The 15,480-nt window shown below is 42.0% G+C and overlaps 1 protein-coding gene across 3 annotated transcripts in view; it reads right to left on the bottom strand.

Annotated features, from left to right (window-relative positions):
* The window catches only part of LOC143287015 (uncharacterized), a 66,071-nt gene extending 58,210 nt beyond the window's left edge, over positions 1 to 7,861 (bottom strand). Inside the window, exons 1-5 of one of the 3 annotated variants that reach the window (XM_076595022.1) lie at positions 7,768 to 7,861; positions 6,072 to 6,158; positions 4,957 to 5,096; positions 4,191 to 4,360; positions 2,259 to 2,419 (exon numbers count right to left, since the gene is read on the bottom strand). In XM_076595022.1, coding sequence (XP_076451137.1) covers positions 2,259 to 2,419; positions 4,191 to 4,360; positions 4,957 to 5,096; positions 6,072 to 6,121 — 521 coding nt within the window. In that variant the 5' untranslated portion in view covers positions 6,122 to 6,158; positions 7,768 to 7,861. The other 2 variants (XM_076595023.1, XM_076595024.1) reach the window with 2 other exon arrangements.
* Positions 7,862 to 15,480: the final 7,619 nt, after the last annotated feature.

The raw sequence follows: 15,480 nt of genomic DNA, 5'->3' as shown, positions 1-15,480 counted from the left end.
TAAGGACAGAGAGTGACGGTCACTTACCAATACATATTCATGACCTGTGGGGTGGGGTGAAGGACGGAGAGTGACGCCACTTAATTGGTGGTGTGGGGGGCGGGGGGGGGAGGAATGGGGGTGGGGAATGGGGGGGGGGGGGGGTTAAGGACGGGAAGTGACGGCCACTTACCCATACATATTCATGACCTGGGGACGGGGTTAAGGACAGAGAGTGACGGCCACTTACCCATACATATTCATGACCTGGGGACGGGGTTAAGGACAGAGTGACGGCCACTTACCCATACATATTCATGACCTGGGGACGGGGTTAAGGACAGAGAGTGACGGCCACTTACCCATACATATTCATGACCTGGGGACGGGGTTAAGGACAGAGTGACGGCCACTTACCCATACATATTCATGACCTGGGGGGGAGGGGCGACTAGAGGTGACGCACACGTTTTATCCCACTACATCATCCTCATGGTGGACGGGCCTAATGACAGCGAGTGACGGCCACACCCATAACCATATTCTGGATGTGGTTGGGGGTGAGTGGTGGTGGGTGTGGGTGGGGTGTGGTGGGTTAGTGCGGGGAGTGACGGCTTCATTATTATTTATGATTGGACTTGGCGGGCTGGGATGATGAGGAGGGCGGATTAGTACGGCGTGCGGTCTGACTTGAGTTTGTGGATGGGGGAGTGTGGGTTGGGGGAGTTGTGCGGCCTTATAGTTAGTTTGAATGGATGGTGGGTGGGGGGTAGGGGGCAATGGGAGGGGGTGGGGGTAGGCGGGTATGGGTGGATTTACCTACATGTTGGTAATAGGTGGCGGGGATGTGGTGGTTGGCAAGATTCAGATTGATTTATAGTATTTATTATCAAGGATAGATTGATTTTGGGCATGTCGTTCTGTATTGTCTTTGTTGACAATGCAATAACGAATTAACGTAATGTATCTCAAAATCTTATTTTGTCAACACATAGGCTATCATCCAAACTGTATTCAGATAGAAGTAACCACCATCATGACCATGAAAGTAAAAAGTGAAGAAACCGACGCACTCATTCACATCAACTTCCGACACGGCTGCACACCTCTAGTCCCTAACCGAGGAAGACTCCTGGACCGTACCACAGCTTCCACACGCTCTCACCACACTGTAATTTCATAATCTATTATAGTTATTGAGTATACTCAGTATGTCAGATATGATTATCTGTGCACAGGAAATTCGCGAAGCACAAACTTTGTTGAGACAGAATCTTACTAAAGGATATTACTGACCCTGATTGAAGATGATACATGTTAACTAACGAATATCCACTTGTAGGGAACAGAAAATCGTTATACACAACGTGAATGACGTTAAATTCACTGATGAGTATAGATACAAACTATCGGTAAACTAACATGAATTTTTACGTGTGTTAAGTGGTATTGAAAAAAAAAAAAACGACAAAAAACAAAAGAAAAAAGAAAGCTTTGTGGGCTTCATTGTTGGAGAGCAAAAAGTTCTTCGTATGTTTGATTTGAAGGAACGTAATGAATCGCACGTCTTAATGAACGAAGGAAGAAAGTTCCAAGCAGATGGTCCAAAAAATGCAAAGCTAGATTTGTACAAATAGATGCGCACACTAGGCAGATATAATTATCTGAACCGTAACGCTCTGATGCCCGTTGAACAAGGTCACTGAGGTACGGTGGTGACATGTGGTTGTGTACTTTGAACATGAGGACCATTCTATTGTATTCAATTTGCTTGTACAGTGGTAATATTTCCAGTTTTGTTAATTTCTCATCTGTTGATAGTGAGTGGTCTGGTAAAATAAGTTTAGCTGCTCGTCTATGCAATGAGTTAACTTTTTTTAGTGGTTGTGACTGGCATTGCTCCAGACTGTTGATGCATAATTGACATGAGAGAGACAGTGTGCCCCGAAGAATAATTTTCTGGTTTGAGTATCGACGTAATATCTAAGTTTATTGAGTAAGAACAAATTGCGGGCTAATTGTTTGCATACATGGTTGAGAGTCATGCCACTTACCATACATATTCATAACCTGGGGGCTGGGTTAATGACAGAGAATGACGGCCACTTACCCATACATATTCATAACCTGGGGGTTGTGGTTATGGACAGTCATGCCACTTACCATACATATTCATGACCTGGGGGCGGGGTTAAGGAAGGAGAGTCATGCCACTTATCCATCCATACATATTCATAACCTTGGGGTGGGGTTAATGACAGAGAATGACGGCCACTTACCCATACATATTCATGACCTGGGCGGGGCTGCAGAAGCCGCACTGGGAGCCGTTGTACTGCAGCAGTCGTTGTTGGATGGGGTGCAGGCCTGACTGGACACTGCCCAGTCCTTCGATGGTGGTCACCTCCAGGCCCTCACAACTGTACAGCGGCATCAGGCACTGACACACACCAACACTCAGTCAGTTCCCTGTGGTGTGGTGTGGTGTGGGGTGATGTGGTGTGGTGTGGTGTGGTGTGGGGTGATGTGTGGTGGTGTGGTGTCGTGTGGTGTGGTGTGTTCCGTTGCGTTGCGTTGTATTATTTATGTTGCGCTGTGTTGCGTTGAGCTGTGCGTTATTTGATGTAGTGTATTGTGGTGATGTTCTGTGCTGTGTTGCGTTTTGTTGTGTTGAGTTGTGTTGTGTTGTGTTGAGTTGTGGTGTGGTGTGGTGTGGTGTGGTGTGGTGTAATGTGTTGTGTTGTGGTGTGGTGTGGTATGGTTGTGTGGTGTGATGTGGTATGGTGTGGTATGGTTGTGTGGTGTGATGTGGTATGGTGTGGCGTTGTATTGTATTGTATTCTATTGTATTGCATAAGAGGAGGATTGCATTGCATTGCGTTGGGTTGTGTTGTGTTGCGTTGCGTTGTGTATATTGTATTGCATTGTATTGTATTGTATTGTATTGTATTGTATTGCGTCAGATGGGGAAGGTCGCTTATATGTCAACACAGTGTCCAAGACGGCCTGAGTTCGAGTCCTACAAACACCTAGTCATTCAGATGAGACAAGAAACCAAGACCAGTCGATGACCAGGAGGAAGAGGAACGGTGACAGCAGGCACCCCTGACGAACTCCGGTCTTCACCTCGAAACTTTCGGACAGCTGGCCTGCGTGGGCAATCCTGCCCCTTATGTCCTGGTAGGTGTACCGGATGAGGGAGATGATCTTCTCTGGGACTCCGTAGTGCCTCAGCAGCTTCCACAGCGTCTCTCTGTCCACACTGTCGAAGGCCTTCTCATAATCTATGAAGTTGATGTAGAGGGGGGAGCTCCACTCCAGTGACTGCTCCACGATGATGCGCAGGTTGGCGATCTGGTCGGCACAGGATTTGTTCCGCCGGAAGCCCGCCTAATTGACGGTGTAGGTTTGGTTAAAGAGAGACAGAAAATCGTTACTACTAACGGAATTGACGGTGTACACTTGTTTGGAGAGAGAACAGAAAATCGTTACTACTAACGGAATTGACGGTGTACACTTGGTTGGAGAGACAGAAAATCGTTACTACTAACGGAACTGACGGTGTACACTTGATTGGAGAGAGAACAGAAAATCGTTACTACTAACGGAATTGACGGTGTAGACGTGGATGGAGGGAGAACAGAAAATCGTTACTACTAACGGAATTGACGGTGTACACTTGGTTGGAGAGAGAACAGAAAATCGTTACTACTAACGGAATTGACGGTGTACACTTGGATGGAGAGAGAACAGAAAATCGTTACTACTAACGGAATTGACGGTGTACACTTGGTTGGAGAGAGAACAGAAAATCGTTACTACTAACGGAATTGACGGTGTAGACTTGGTTGGAGAGAGAACAGAAAATCGTTACTACTAACGGAATTGACGGTGTAGACTCGGTTGAAGAGAGAACAGAAAATCGTTACTACTAACGGAATTGACGGTGTAGACTTGGATGGAGAGAGAACAGAAAATCGTTACTACTAACGGAATTGACGGTGTAGACTTGGTTGAAGAGAGAAGAGAAAATCGTTACTACTAACGGAATTGACGGTGTAGACTTGGTTGAAGAGAGAACAGAAAATCGTTACTACTAACGGAATTGACGGTGTAGACTTGGTTGGAGAGAGAACAGAAAATCGTTACTACTAACGGAATTGACGGTGTAGACGTGGTTGAAGAGAGAACAGAAAATCGTTACTACTAACGGAATTGACGGTGTAGACTTGGTTGGAGGAGCTGACGGGCTCGTAGAGCTTGACAGCCACCAGACAGACTCCACAGCCTCCTTCCAGACACGTCTGCTTGGTCCCCACGGAGACGTTCTGGGACCTCAGCCATTCGTTCAAAGGCGTGGCGGGGTCAAACTCGTTGCCAACTGTGTAGACAACATACTGGTTAAGAATGACTTAAAACAAAGTGTGTGTGTGTGTGTGTGTGTGTGTGTGTGTGTGTGTGTGTGTGTGTGTGTGTGTGTGTGTGTGTGTGTGTGTGTGTGTGTGTGTGTGTGTGTGCTGATTCATAAAAAAACAAACAACAACACATCAATGAACACTGATGAAAAATGGTGATAATCATACCACCACCACCACCACCACCACCAATCTTGTTATCGTTTATCTCCCCTATCATAAACTTTATATTCGTGGTGGAAGTGTCGTTGATAGTGAAGGTTATGGTGCCTTCATCATCATCATCATCATCATCATCAGCAACTCATCGTGCACGTTATATCCGTAAAGGAAGTGCCGTTGACGGTGAAGGTGATGGTGTCATCATCATCATCATCATCATCACCATCATCACCATCATCATCATTATCACCATCACTATCATCATCATCACCATCATCATCATCATCATCATCACCATCACCATCATCATCACTATCATCAACATAACATCATCATCATCACTATCATCATCATCATCATCATCATCAACATAATCAACAACTCATCGTGCACGTGGTACCCGTGTAGGAAGTGCCGTTGACGGTGAAGGTGATGGTGTCCGTTGTGGCCTGAAGCGCACGGAACTTGAAGAAGAAGCCACAGTTGGTGCAGTGGCTGGCGTACACCCCGTTCTTCAGGGGGCCTGACACGGGGGTGTGCCTGGGGAGCAGAGCAGGCACAGGGCCAGAAATCATCACTATCATCATCGTCGTCGTTGTCATCATTGTCCTCAAGAAGAAGAAGAAGTTTAAGGAGGAGGAGGAGGGGATGGTGGGTGAGGAGGAGGAGGAGGAAGAGGAGGACACAAAAATGTAGGAGGAGGAGGAGACAAAAATGTAGACGAAGAAGAAGGAGAAGAAGAAGGAGGAGGAGAAGGAGGAGAAGGAGGAGGAGGAAAAGAAGAAGAAGAAAACAGGTAGAAGAAGAAGAAGAGGAAGAAGAAGAAGAAGCACACACACACACACACACACACACACACACACACACACACACACACACACACACACACCATTCCCTACCATGTAACAGCACAATATCAGAGTACGACAGAAAGCCAAATGCATTTCAAGTGACAGCAGCCAAACGCTGGCAAATTATCACCAGCTCTCACCTTCAGGCAAACGCTTCTGTGTCTCATAAAATAAAACAAACAGAACCAAATACAGCTTTATTCGACCTCAATTCAGCAATTAAACATCAAATAATTGATAATCAGATTTGTGATAAAAAAACCACAACAACAATGTATGGCAGTGTGTGTATGTGGTATGCGACATCTTAAATCAAAGTATTCGTATTGTTTAATTTGTTATTATATGTCTAATATCTACTTTTAGTTTGCTATTTTATGCCTGTTTTATTCATATCCTTTAATTGGTTTTTGTATTGCACATGCATGGCTGTGGTGATGTATGTATGATTTACTCTAAGTTGCCTTCTAAAGGTTTCTGTTGCTGTTGTTGTTGTCTGCTGTGATTATGTATTGCTCGCATGTATTGCCATCAAAACATTTTATGTCCTTTATGTATACATGCTGAATGACTGTGATTTTCGTGTCCTGTTTATTTGTTTTTACACCACAAATGAATTCCTCTTGTTGAGATAATAAAGCATTCTGTATTCTGTATCCTGTACCTGACAGCGCACACCGGACATTTCAGGGAAGGAACCGGAAGTGGTGGCATCCTGTCACGTGACAAACTGGCACGGTCACCGTTCACACTGTACATAAAAAGAAACAAAACAGCTTGCACCCTTTTCTGCATTAGCAGGAACTCTCCAGCATTATATATGTATAAATATATTCTTCTTCATGAGCATCATCATCATCATTGTCACCACGTGACAAACTGGCACGGTCACCGTTCACACTGTACACAAAACAAAACAGCTTGCACCATTTTGTGCATTGGCTAGAACTGTCAAGCGCGCGCGCGCGCGCGCGCGCGCGTGTGTGTGTGTGTGTGTGTACGCGCGCGCAGTCGCGCTTTAGTGTGTGTGAATATGTATGTGCGGCTACGTGTGTGTTTACGTGCGTGCATCACACACACACACACACACACACACACACACACACACACACACACACACAGAGAAAGTTATTATTTTTTAAATAATGAATACAATACAACCCATGAAAGAAAGGGGAAGATAAACAAACAAACAAATAAACACCCCCTCCCCCAAAAAACAAACAAATAAACAAACAACAACAACAAAAACCAAACAAAAAAAGACGAAGAGAAAAACGGAAATATAGATTGAATGAAAGAAAGGAAAAAACAGACATACAATCGAGCGGACATTGAAAGAAAGGAAAGAAAGAAAGTAAATAAAAAAAAGAAAAAAATAGATATAGAGAAAGACAAAGGAAAATGGAATGACAAAAAAAATAAATAAATAAAAAAGAAAAAAAAAAAAAATAAAAAAATAAAAGAACATGAACAAAAACTATCAAAACTGTTACGTTGTTGTAACCACAATCACCACCACAACAGCTGCCACATACAAGCAAACAAACAAATAAAAGCCCACCACCAACACAACAACAACAACCACAAAACACAACCACCACCAACACAACTACAACAACCACAAAACACAACCACCACCAACACAACAACAACTACCACAAAACACAACCACCACCAACACAACAACTACCACAAAACACAACCACCACCAACACAACAACTACCACAAAACACAACCACCACCAACACAACTACAGCCACAACAACAAACCAACAAACAAGTCACAACAACAACCACAACCACCACCAACACCACCGCCACAACCACCGTCACCACCACCACCACCGCCGCCGCCGCCGCCACCACCACCACCACCACAACAACAACAACAGCCACACCAAGCAACCACCACCAACACAACAACATCAGCCATAACAAACAGCCACCACCAACAACAACAACAACGTCACAACAACCACCCCCACCAACGCCACAACCACCACCACAACAACAGCCACAACACAACAAACAACCACCACCAACAACGTCACAGCAACAACTACAACAAACAAAACCACCACCACAACAAAAAACCACCTCCACCAACGTCACAACAACAGCTACAACAAACAAAACCACCACCACAACAAACAACCACCACCAACAACGTCACAACAACAGCTACAACAAACAACCACCACCACCAACGTCACAACAACAGCTACAACAAACAAAACCACCACCACAACAAACAACCACCACCACCAACGTCACAACAACAGCTACAACAAACAAAACCACCACCACAACAAACAACCACCACCACCAACGCCACAGCACCAAGCACGCATCTCACCGCAGCCTCAGAAAGTGATTGTGGAGAAAAGTCAAAACAAACACAAAATGCCCAACGACGCTCAGACGACTAAAAAATAACCCCGACCAGAACAGGTCTCTACCAAAGAGAGACTTCAGACTTCAGCACGGTCTAAAGTCTTTCCGGACCAAATACCTTGACCCCTATAGGTTATCACAAGTCTGTGTGGTCTGTCACAAGTCTGTGTGGTCTATCTGTCAGCAAGACCAAGCGGGTTAGCTGTCAGTGGTATGTGCTGATGACCACCAACCAATCGCCTGAACGGGTCGTATCGCTATCATTTAAGTGGTGGTATCGATATTGTATAAGGTGTGATGAGCACAGTGAAATGAGACGATAGTTAATGACACCAACGTGTATTTCACCCTAGTAATGAAGTAAGCAAACTGTACATTGTTTTTCCCCGAGCACATCTGGAGAGAGAGAGGCACAGAGACAGAGAGAGAGAGAGAGAGAGGGAGAGAGAGAGAGATGAGTGGTTAGAGGTGCATTTGTATGGGTGTTTCAAACACACAAAAAAGCGTGCATTTGAAATAAATAAAACTGGAACACAAGTGAAACACACACACACACACACACACACACACACACACACACACACACACACACACACACACAATGGATGTGGAGAACAGGTAAATGATTGGACGCAGAGAGGAGAGGAGGGTGTATTGAGAAAAAGACCCCCCTCCCCCTTGCCCCCGCAAATTGAGTGAATGGATCATCAGTCATACTTCGACTAAAAGGATGTATATAAAACTGCCCACCATAGAGTGGCATACGACTTCACCGATTGATGTTATAAACTGCTTGGAATCATACAACAGCTAGTTGGCCTTTGGGGATCACCCGTCCTAACGCCCTCTTGGCCGAGACAGTGGGGTTGCAGGATGGGCAAGACACTCTGCACTATAATCAAATTCTAACCAGTTTAGTCGGGACAACGGACTTCTACATAAGTCTGTGGTCAGAACAGCAGTTGCCTTCTCTGCTGTTCAGATGGTCATCGTCAGTCACGACTAACACACGTACATACAAAACGCCTTGACTGTCGCCAGAAACAAGTCCGAACTTTGACATGTGAGCGGAAACAGCGCACTGTCCATTATCAGTGCTGGCTGATATCGATGGTCGCTGACAACACAACCCCTAAGCTATCTTGGCTTGGCTGATATCGATGGATAGAGCTGTCCTCTATCACTGGTGTTTTGCTACCTGACCAGCGTGCGCTGAGGTCGTGAAGCGCATGATGTGGGTGACGTTCCACCGACATGTGGAGCACATTGTATGTCTTCGTAACGGGTGGCTGTCGTTATGTTTATCACTGTATTTATCTGTCAGAGAGAAAGAGAGAGAGAGAGAGAGAGAGAGAGAGAGAGAGAGGGAGAGAGAGAGAGAGGGAGAGAGAAAGAGAGAGAGAGGGAGAGAGAGAGGGAGAGAGAGGGGGGAAAGAGAGAGAGGGAGAGAGAAAGAGAGAGGAAGAGAGAGAGGGTGAGAGAGAGAGAGAGGGAGAGAGAGAGAGAGGGAGAGAGAGATATTGTATTTGAATAAATTTTGTGGGCAATGGAGTAAGCAAGATAAAGCTCCTCCCCCCCCCCTCCCCCGCTTTTTCACAGTGTGTGTGTGTGGAGGGGGGGGGGGGGGCGGGGAGAGGGGGGGGGGTGCTTACTTGACAGATATATTCTATTTCAATGTTCATTATACGCTGTAAACGCCAATATTATACCATTAGTGATTTGCGTCAACCCCCCCCCCCCACCACACACACACCCACACCCACACACACTTTTTTTTTGGACGTATCTGTGATTTACATTTAGCTTTCATGTGACTTGGTCTAATATTCAAGTTGATTTATCAATTGATCATTCATCATTTCTGGGTTTTTACAACTCACTCCTTTTCATACTTGCGTTGTTGTTTTTCCCCCCCCCCGTGTGTGTGTGTGTGTGTGTGTGTGTGTGTGTGTGTGTGTGTGTGTGTGTGTGTGTGTGTGTGTGTGTGTGAATATTTTCCATTGTTATCTCAACCAATGCATTCTTCATTTCGAACAATTTGAAATCAAGTTTTGAATGCAGATTTAAAGAAAATAAATGTATTTACAGGACTTTGTTGTTTCGTGTCTTGTACTGGTCGTGTTACAGTGTGATGACTACATTGACTGTGGTGCTGATAACTACATTCACTGCATGTAGTGATGATACTGTGGTGATGATAACTACATTCACTGTAGTGATGATACTATGGTGATGATAACTACATTCACTGTGGTGGTGATACAATGGTGATGATAACTACATTCACTGTGGTGGTGATACTATGGTGATGGGGGTTAGGGGGTGCATAGGAGGGGTAGTACCTCTGGTACCTCTAGAGGGGGGGGGGTTGTCACGCTCTTCCGGGAGTGGTTCGTCCTCTATTGGTCCCCACCGGCACCCAGCTCTCACCTATGGGTCCTAGAAGCTGCTGGCATGTGGCATGTGGGTTATTTCTTTTTCTTTCTTTCTTTCTTTTTTTTTTTAAAGATAAACTCTTGAATGAAACGGAATATCAGTACTTCTGGGAAACTTCAAATTTTGTATGGATATGTCTCCTGTAAATATAGAATGATAATGTTTGCATTCAATGATTTGCTTTCCCGAAACATAATTCTTCGACGAAACCATCATTATTTTATTGCCCAATTCTAAAACAAAAAAACAAACAAAAAAACAAGAGAGGCAAGGCCTTCAAGACTCACTTGTGACATGCACTTACTACAACAATTGAATCAAAACACACACAAAATCAATTGCAAAACATAAGCCATGTGCATTTCCCAACATTGAAATATAGACCACACAGAGTTGTGTTGGATTTCACATTGCTTTTTTTTCTTCTTTTTTTTTCAAAATTAAAGTCACAAAGGAAAAAAAATCATTTCTAACTCACACTTGCTTTTGTTTAAATGAAAGAGGAAATGCACCGAAGTGTGACCAACATACACACACAGACACACACAAGATAGGTAATAAAGTTAAATTACATTTTATACATGTATAAATATATAAGATGTAAAACTTTTGTTGTTAAGCTACTCTGTAATGCATTGTAAGCTTAATCATAGAGAAAGCAATTAATACAATGTGAAAAAACTCAATATGGGTATTAACAATGTGCCTGTCTGCTTTATGATTACAATTAGTATTAGAAAAAATGACATTCACAACACATTTTCATCACATCACAGAATTTTGTGATAACCCTGAATCAGTAAGACCCAACATATATATATATAATGACATGAAAGTCAAAATTCAAATGATCAATATCGTTCAGTTAATTTTATACATGTATTTATATAAATACATAAGATGCAACTGAACAGTGAGCTTTTTACTATGTATGAAAACAAAAACTGTTGATTACAGAATTATAAGTTTATAATTGTTGACAAAAAGTGTAATACAGTGTGAAAAAAAAGAAGATATTAACAATGTGCATACCTAATTTTTGTTTCAAATGATTGTTCAAACTCAAATTTGCTTTTTGTTTAAGTGAAAAAGGATTCAACTTCATATAAGAAATAAAGTTCAGTTACATTCCACACAAGATGGTTCAACCCCGGAATGGATCACTCATGCCAGGGTATGTTTCCCAGCAGTCTGAAATCAGTTATGTAAACTGCTATCAGTCATACTATAAGTTATTATTGTTACAGAACCAGACACACACGCACACATAGACACACACAGATATTCACATGTGAACACAACAAACAACTCTTTCATTTAATAAATATCTATATTTCCTCATGTATAAAGATTTTTTTCTTGTAATCTCTCTCTCTCTCTCTCTCTCTCTCTCTCTTTCATGCACCTCTAATTCAGTAAATAATTCCACATTTGAACCTATTTTGTGCTCAAAACAAGTGTACACAAATACATAATACTACAAACTGTATTACAGTTATGTCACTATACTGGAACAAATCCCACTTCTCTTCCACCCCACACTTGCACACACTACAGCAAACAATACTGAACATTTTCAAGGCAATTAATATTATTGCCAATGGTTCAAACCCCTGGAGTGGATCAGTCAGGCCAAGGTCTGTTTCCCAGCAGTCTAAAATCATTTACGTAGACTGCTATCAGTCATACTATATCATTGTTACAGAGCCTAACACACACACACACACACACACACACACACACACACACACACACACACACACACACACACACATCAACACAACAAACAACTTTCATTTATCATGTATCTATTATCCTCATGAATAAAGAATTTTCTCTTGCTGTCTCTCTCCTTCTCTCTGCCGTACACATCTAATTTAGTAAATACATTCCACATTTGAAACTATTTTGTGATCAAAACATGTGCACACAAACTACATAATATTATAACAAATTGTATTACTGTAATGTCACTATAGACTCTCTCTCTCTGCCGTACACATCTAATGTAGTAAATACATTCCACATTTGAAACTATTTTGAGCTCAAAACATGTGCACACAAACTACATAATATTATAACAAATTGTATTACTGTAATGTCACTATAGACTCTCTCTCTGCCGTACACATCTAATTTAGTAAATACATTCCACATTTGAAATCTATTTTGAGCTCTAAACATGTGCACACAAACTACATAATATCATAACAAATTGTATTACTGTAATGTCACTATAGACTCTACGTGTGTGTGTGTGTGTGTGTGTGTGTGTGTGTGTGTGTGTGTGTGTGTGTGTGTGTGTGTGTGTGAGAGAGAGAGAGAGAGAGAGAGAGAGAGAGAGAGCGAGTTTGATGAAATTCGATATCAAAGTTCAGATTCACAAGACATGTCATAGTATTCAGATATATATCAAATGGTATGATATGAATAATATTGATTCAACCCGCATATGTTTTAACCTTGATATCAAGTTGACAGGATCTGTTGTTCAGGATGGCTGTGTTTCAAAGGCGTGTGACACTGTGTATTCTAGTCTGGTGTCGTTTTCTTAGTGCAGGGGTAGTCTGTCGCTGATGCAGAAACTCAGCCAGTGGGGAGTTGTCAGACTGGTCAGTTTTGAGGGTGGATGGCTGACTACCTTCATCAGTGGTTGCTGTCTATGCCGTTCTTCTTCTTCTTCTTCTTCTTCTTCCTCTTTCCCTTTTCTACCGCCTTCATGTGTTGTCGAACACAGTGTGTAACATGCATCGTCTGCTACAAACATGACACACATCAGTCTCGGGGAAAATGACGCCCCATTTTACCCTCTAATTTTATAGTTTTAAAGTTGGTATGAAAATTGATTATTTTGTTAAACTAATAACATGTAGAGCCAAGTACGAGTACTTCTAAACGTCGTATGAAATGAAAAAGACTTAATTTTGAGAAAAGTCAAGACTGGAAATTTTCACGTTTCATCAAGGGAATTAACTCTCGTAGTTTGCTATTTTTAAATGACAAAGAATAGTGGTGATTCCGATTGATTTTGTTGATATTTTTATCGCAGTTTGGGGCATAATCCAGTAAGTTTATGAGGCATTCACAAATCTTTCTCTGAATAAACATTTAACGGTCTCCTTCTCCAACTTTCCATTACATGTTATCGTGTATTGTCGATTGAATATTGAATTGAACAGGCAGGTCAGTTTCAGTTTCAGTAGCTCAAGGAGGCGTCACTGCGTTCGGACAAAACCATATACGCTACACCACATCTGCCAAGCAGATGCCTGACCAGCAGCGTAACCCAACGCGCTTAGTCAGGCCTTGAGAAAAAAACAAAACAAAACAAAATACAAACAAACAAAAAACCAAAACAAAACAACAAACAAAACAAAACAACAACAAAAACAACAACAAAAAAAAAAAACAACAAAAAAACAAAAAACCCAAAACGGGGGAATAAATAATAGATAAGCTTACATAAATAAATAAATAAATAAATAAATAATAATTATAAAATAGAAAAAGGTAGTAGTAATAATAATAGTAATACTAATAAAATGATAATAATAAAAAATAAATAAATAAGACACCAAAACTATTTGAAACAAAATGTCGCCCTTCGCGGGCGAGGAATATGAGCACGCGCTTTGGATATGCATAAATAATTATGTGTACGCAGTTGATTTGTGCCCATGACCTTCAGGGCTCAGCCAATAGATAAGTCCACCCGTAGTACTGATTTGAGTATTTTCCGAAATAGACCACTTGGGCGAATGAACATAGTGAAAGCCCTGCACACTGAGAGTAAAACACACAAGCTTTTTATGTATTGAGTATAATCTCAAAATGTAATGTTTAAGATGAGAAAGATCAGTTTAAAGCAAATTAAGCCCCCTAGCATTAATTACAGATTAATTTCCCTTTTTTACTATCTGTACCAAAGACATGCAAAATAAATATAACTTCTATGCTTAGCAAAAGAAGTTCCTGTTTGAACAAAAAATGATAAAAATTACTGTTCTTGTTGTTGCATCAGAACATCAGATCAAAGTGCTAAGTTTAGAGAATAAAAATATATAGATATAACAGTAAATTCAGTTTGCATATAATCTAGCTTCTTTTTTTTAAAATTTTTTTGTGCCCATCCCAGAGGTGCAATATTGTTTTAAAGAAGATGACTGGAAAAAACTGAATTTTTCCTATTTTTATGCCAAATTTGGTGTCAACTGACAAAGTATTTGCAGAGAAAATGGCAATGTTAAAGTTTACCCCAGACACACACACACACACACACACAGACAACCAAACACCGGGTTAAAACAGACTCACTTTGTTTACACAAGTGAGTCAATAATAAATAAACGAAAAAAAAACCAAACAACAACAATAAAAACTATCAAATCGTATGTATATTATTGTTCTTTTATGTCCATAAGCTGTTGGTATCAGCAATGGCTGGGCTGCTATTCATAGGTGTCACAGTGTTGGTGTGTTCAGTTACGTTTGGTCTCTCGAAACGGGGACAGGGGAGGTAATTAATCCGTCATTTGCTCGGTTACTCCTCCATGGGTTGTTCACGTGGCTCTTATTCCTGTCATTTTGTTTATTCATTTCTGTATTTATTTATTTGCATACTTGTTTATTTCTGTATATTTATTTATTTATTTATCTATATATCTATTTGATTGTTCATTATATTTGGATAATTATCTTCGATCTGGTGTTGGTTGCCAAGTCATAGTCGAAATCGACTGACTATCATACATGACCTGAACAGGCCAAGCGCGCGTTCAGCGCGACAGGGTGAATTACGGGGTGTTGTTCTTCTCTGCAGTGCTGTTGTCTGGGTTTTTCCCACCAGCGTTGCAAGACAGAGTCACTGAAACTGAGTGACCTCCTCCTGACGCTGACCTTCAACCCTTCACCACGCACATCCCCCACCTGTTCTCCTTGTGCTAAGTATGTCCAAGCCCGGTCTCCATGGAGATCAGGCCTCAACAGGTGTGTGTGTGTGTGTGTGTGTGTGTGTGTGTGTGTGTGTGTGTGTGTGTGGGTGTGAGGGTTCCATGTGACAGATGAACTGTAGAATCAAGAGAGAGAGAGAGACAGAGAGAATGAGGAGGAGGGAGAGAGAGGGGGGGGGGAGAGGGGGACAGAGACAGAGAGAGGGAGAGAGACGGGGGAGGGGGGGGGAGAGACAGATAAAGTTAGAAACAGAGACAGAGAAAAAGAAAGAGAGGGAGTGAGAGACAGA

This window comes from Babylonia areolata, chromosome 10, assembly GCF_041734735.1.
Source record: "Babylonia areolata isolate BAREFJ2019XMU chromosome 10, ASM4173473v1, whole genome shotgun sequence".
In the NCBI taxonomy this organism is placed as follows: Eukaryota; Metazoa; Mollusca; class Gastropoda; order Neogastropoda; family Buccinidae; genus Babylonia; species Babylonia areolata.
The sequence above is the reverse complement of the archived record's forward strand: the minus strand, read 5'-3'. Positions and strand labels throughout refer to the sequence as shown.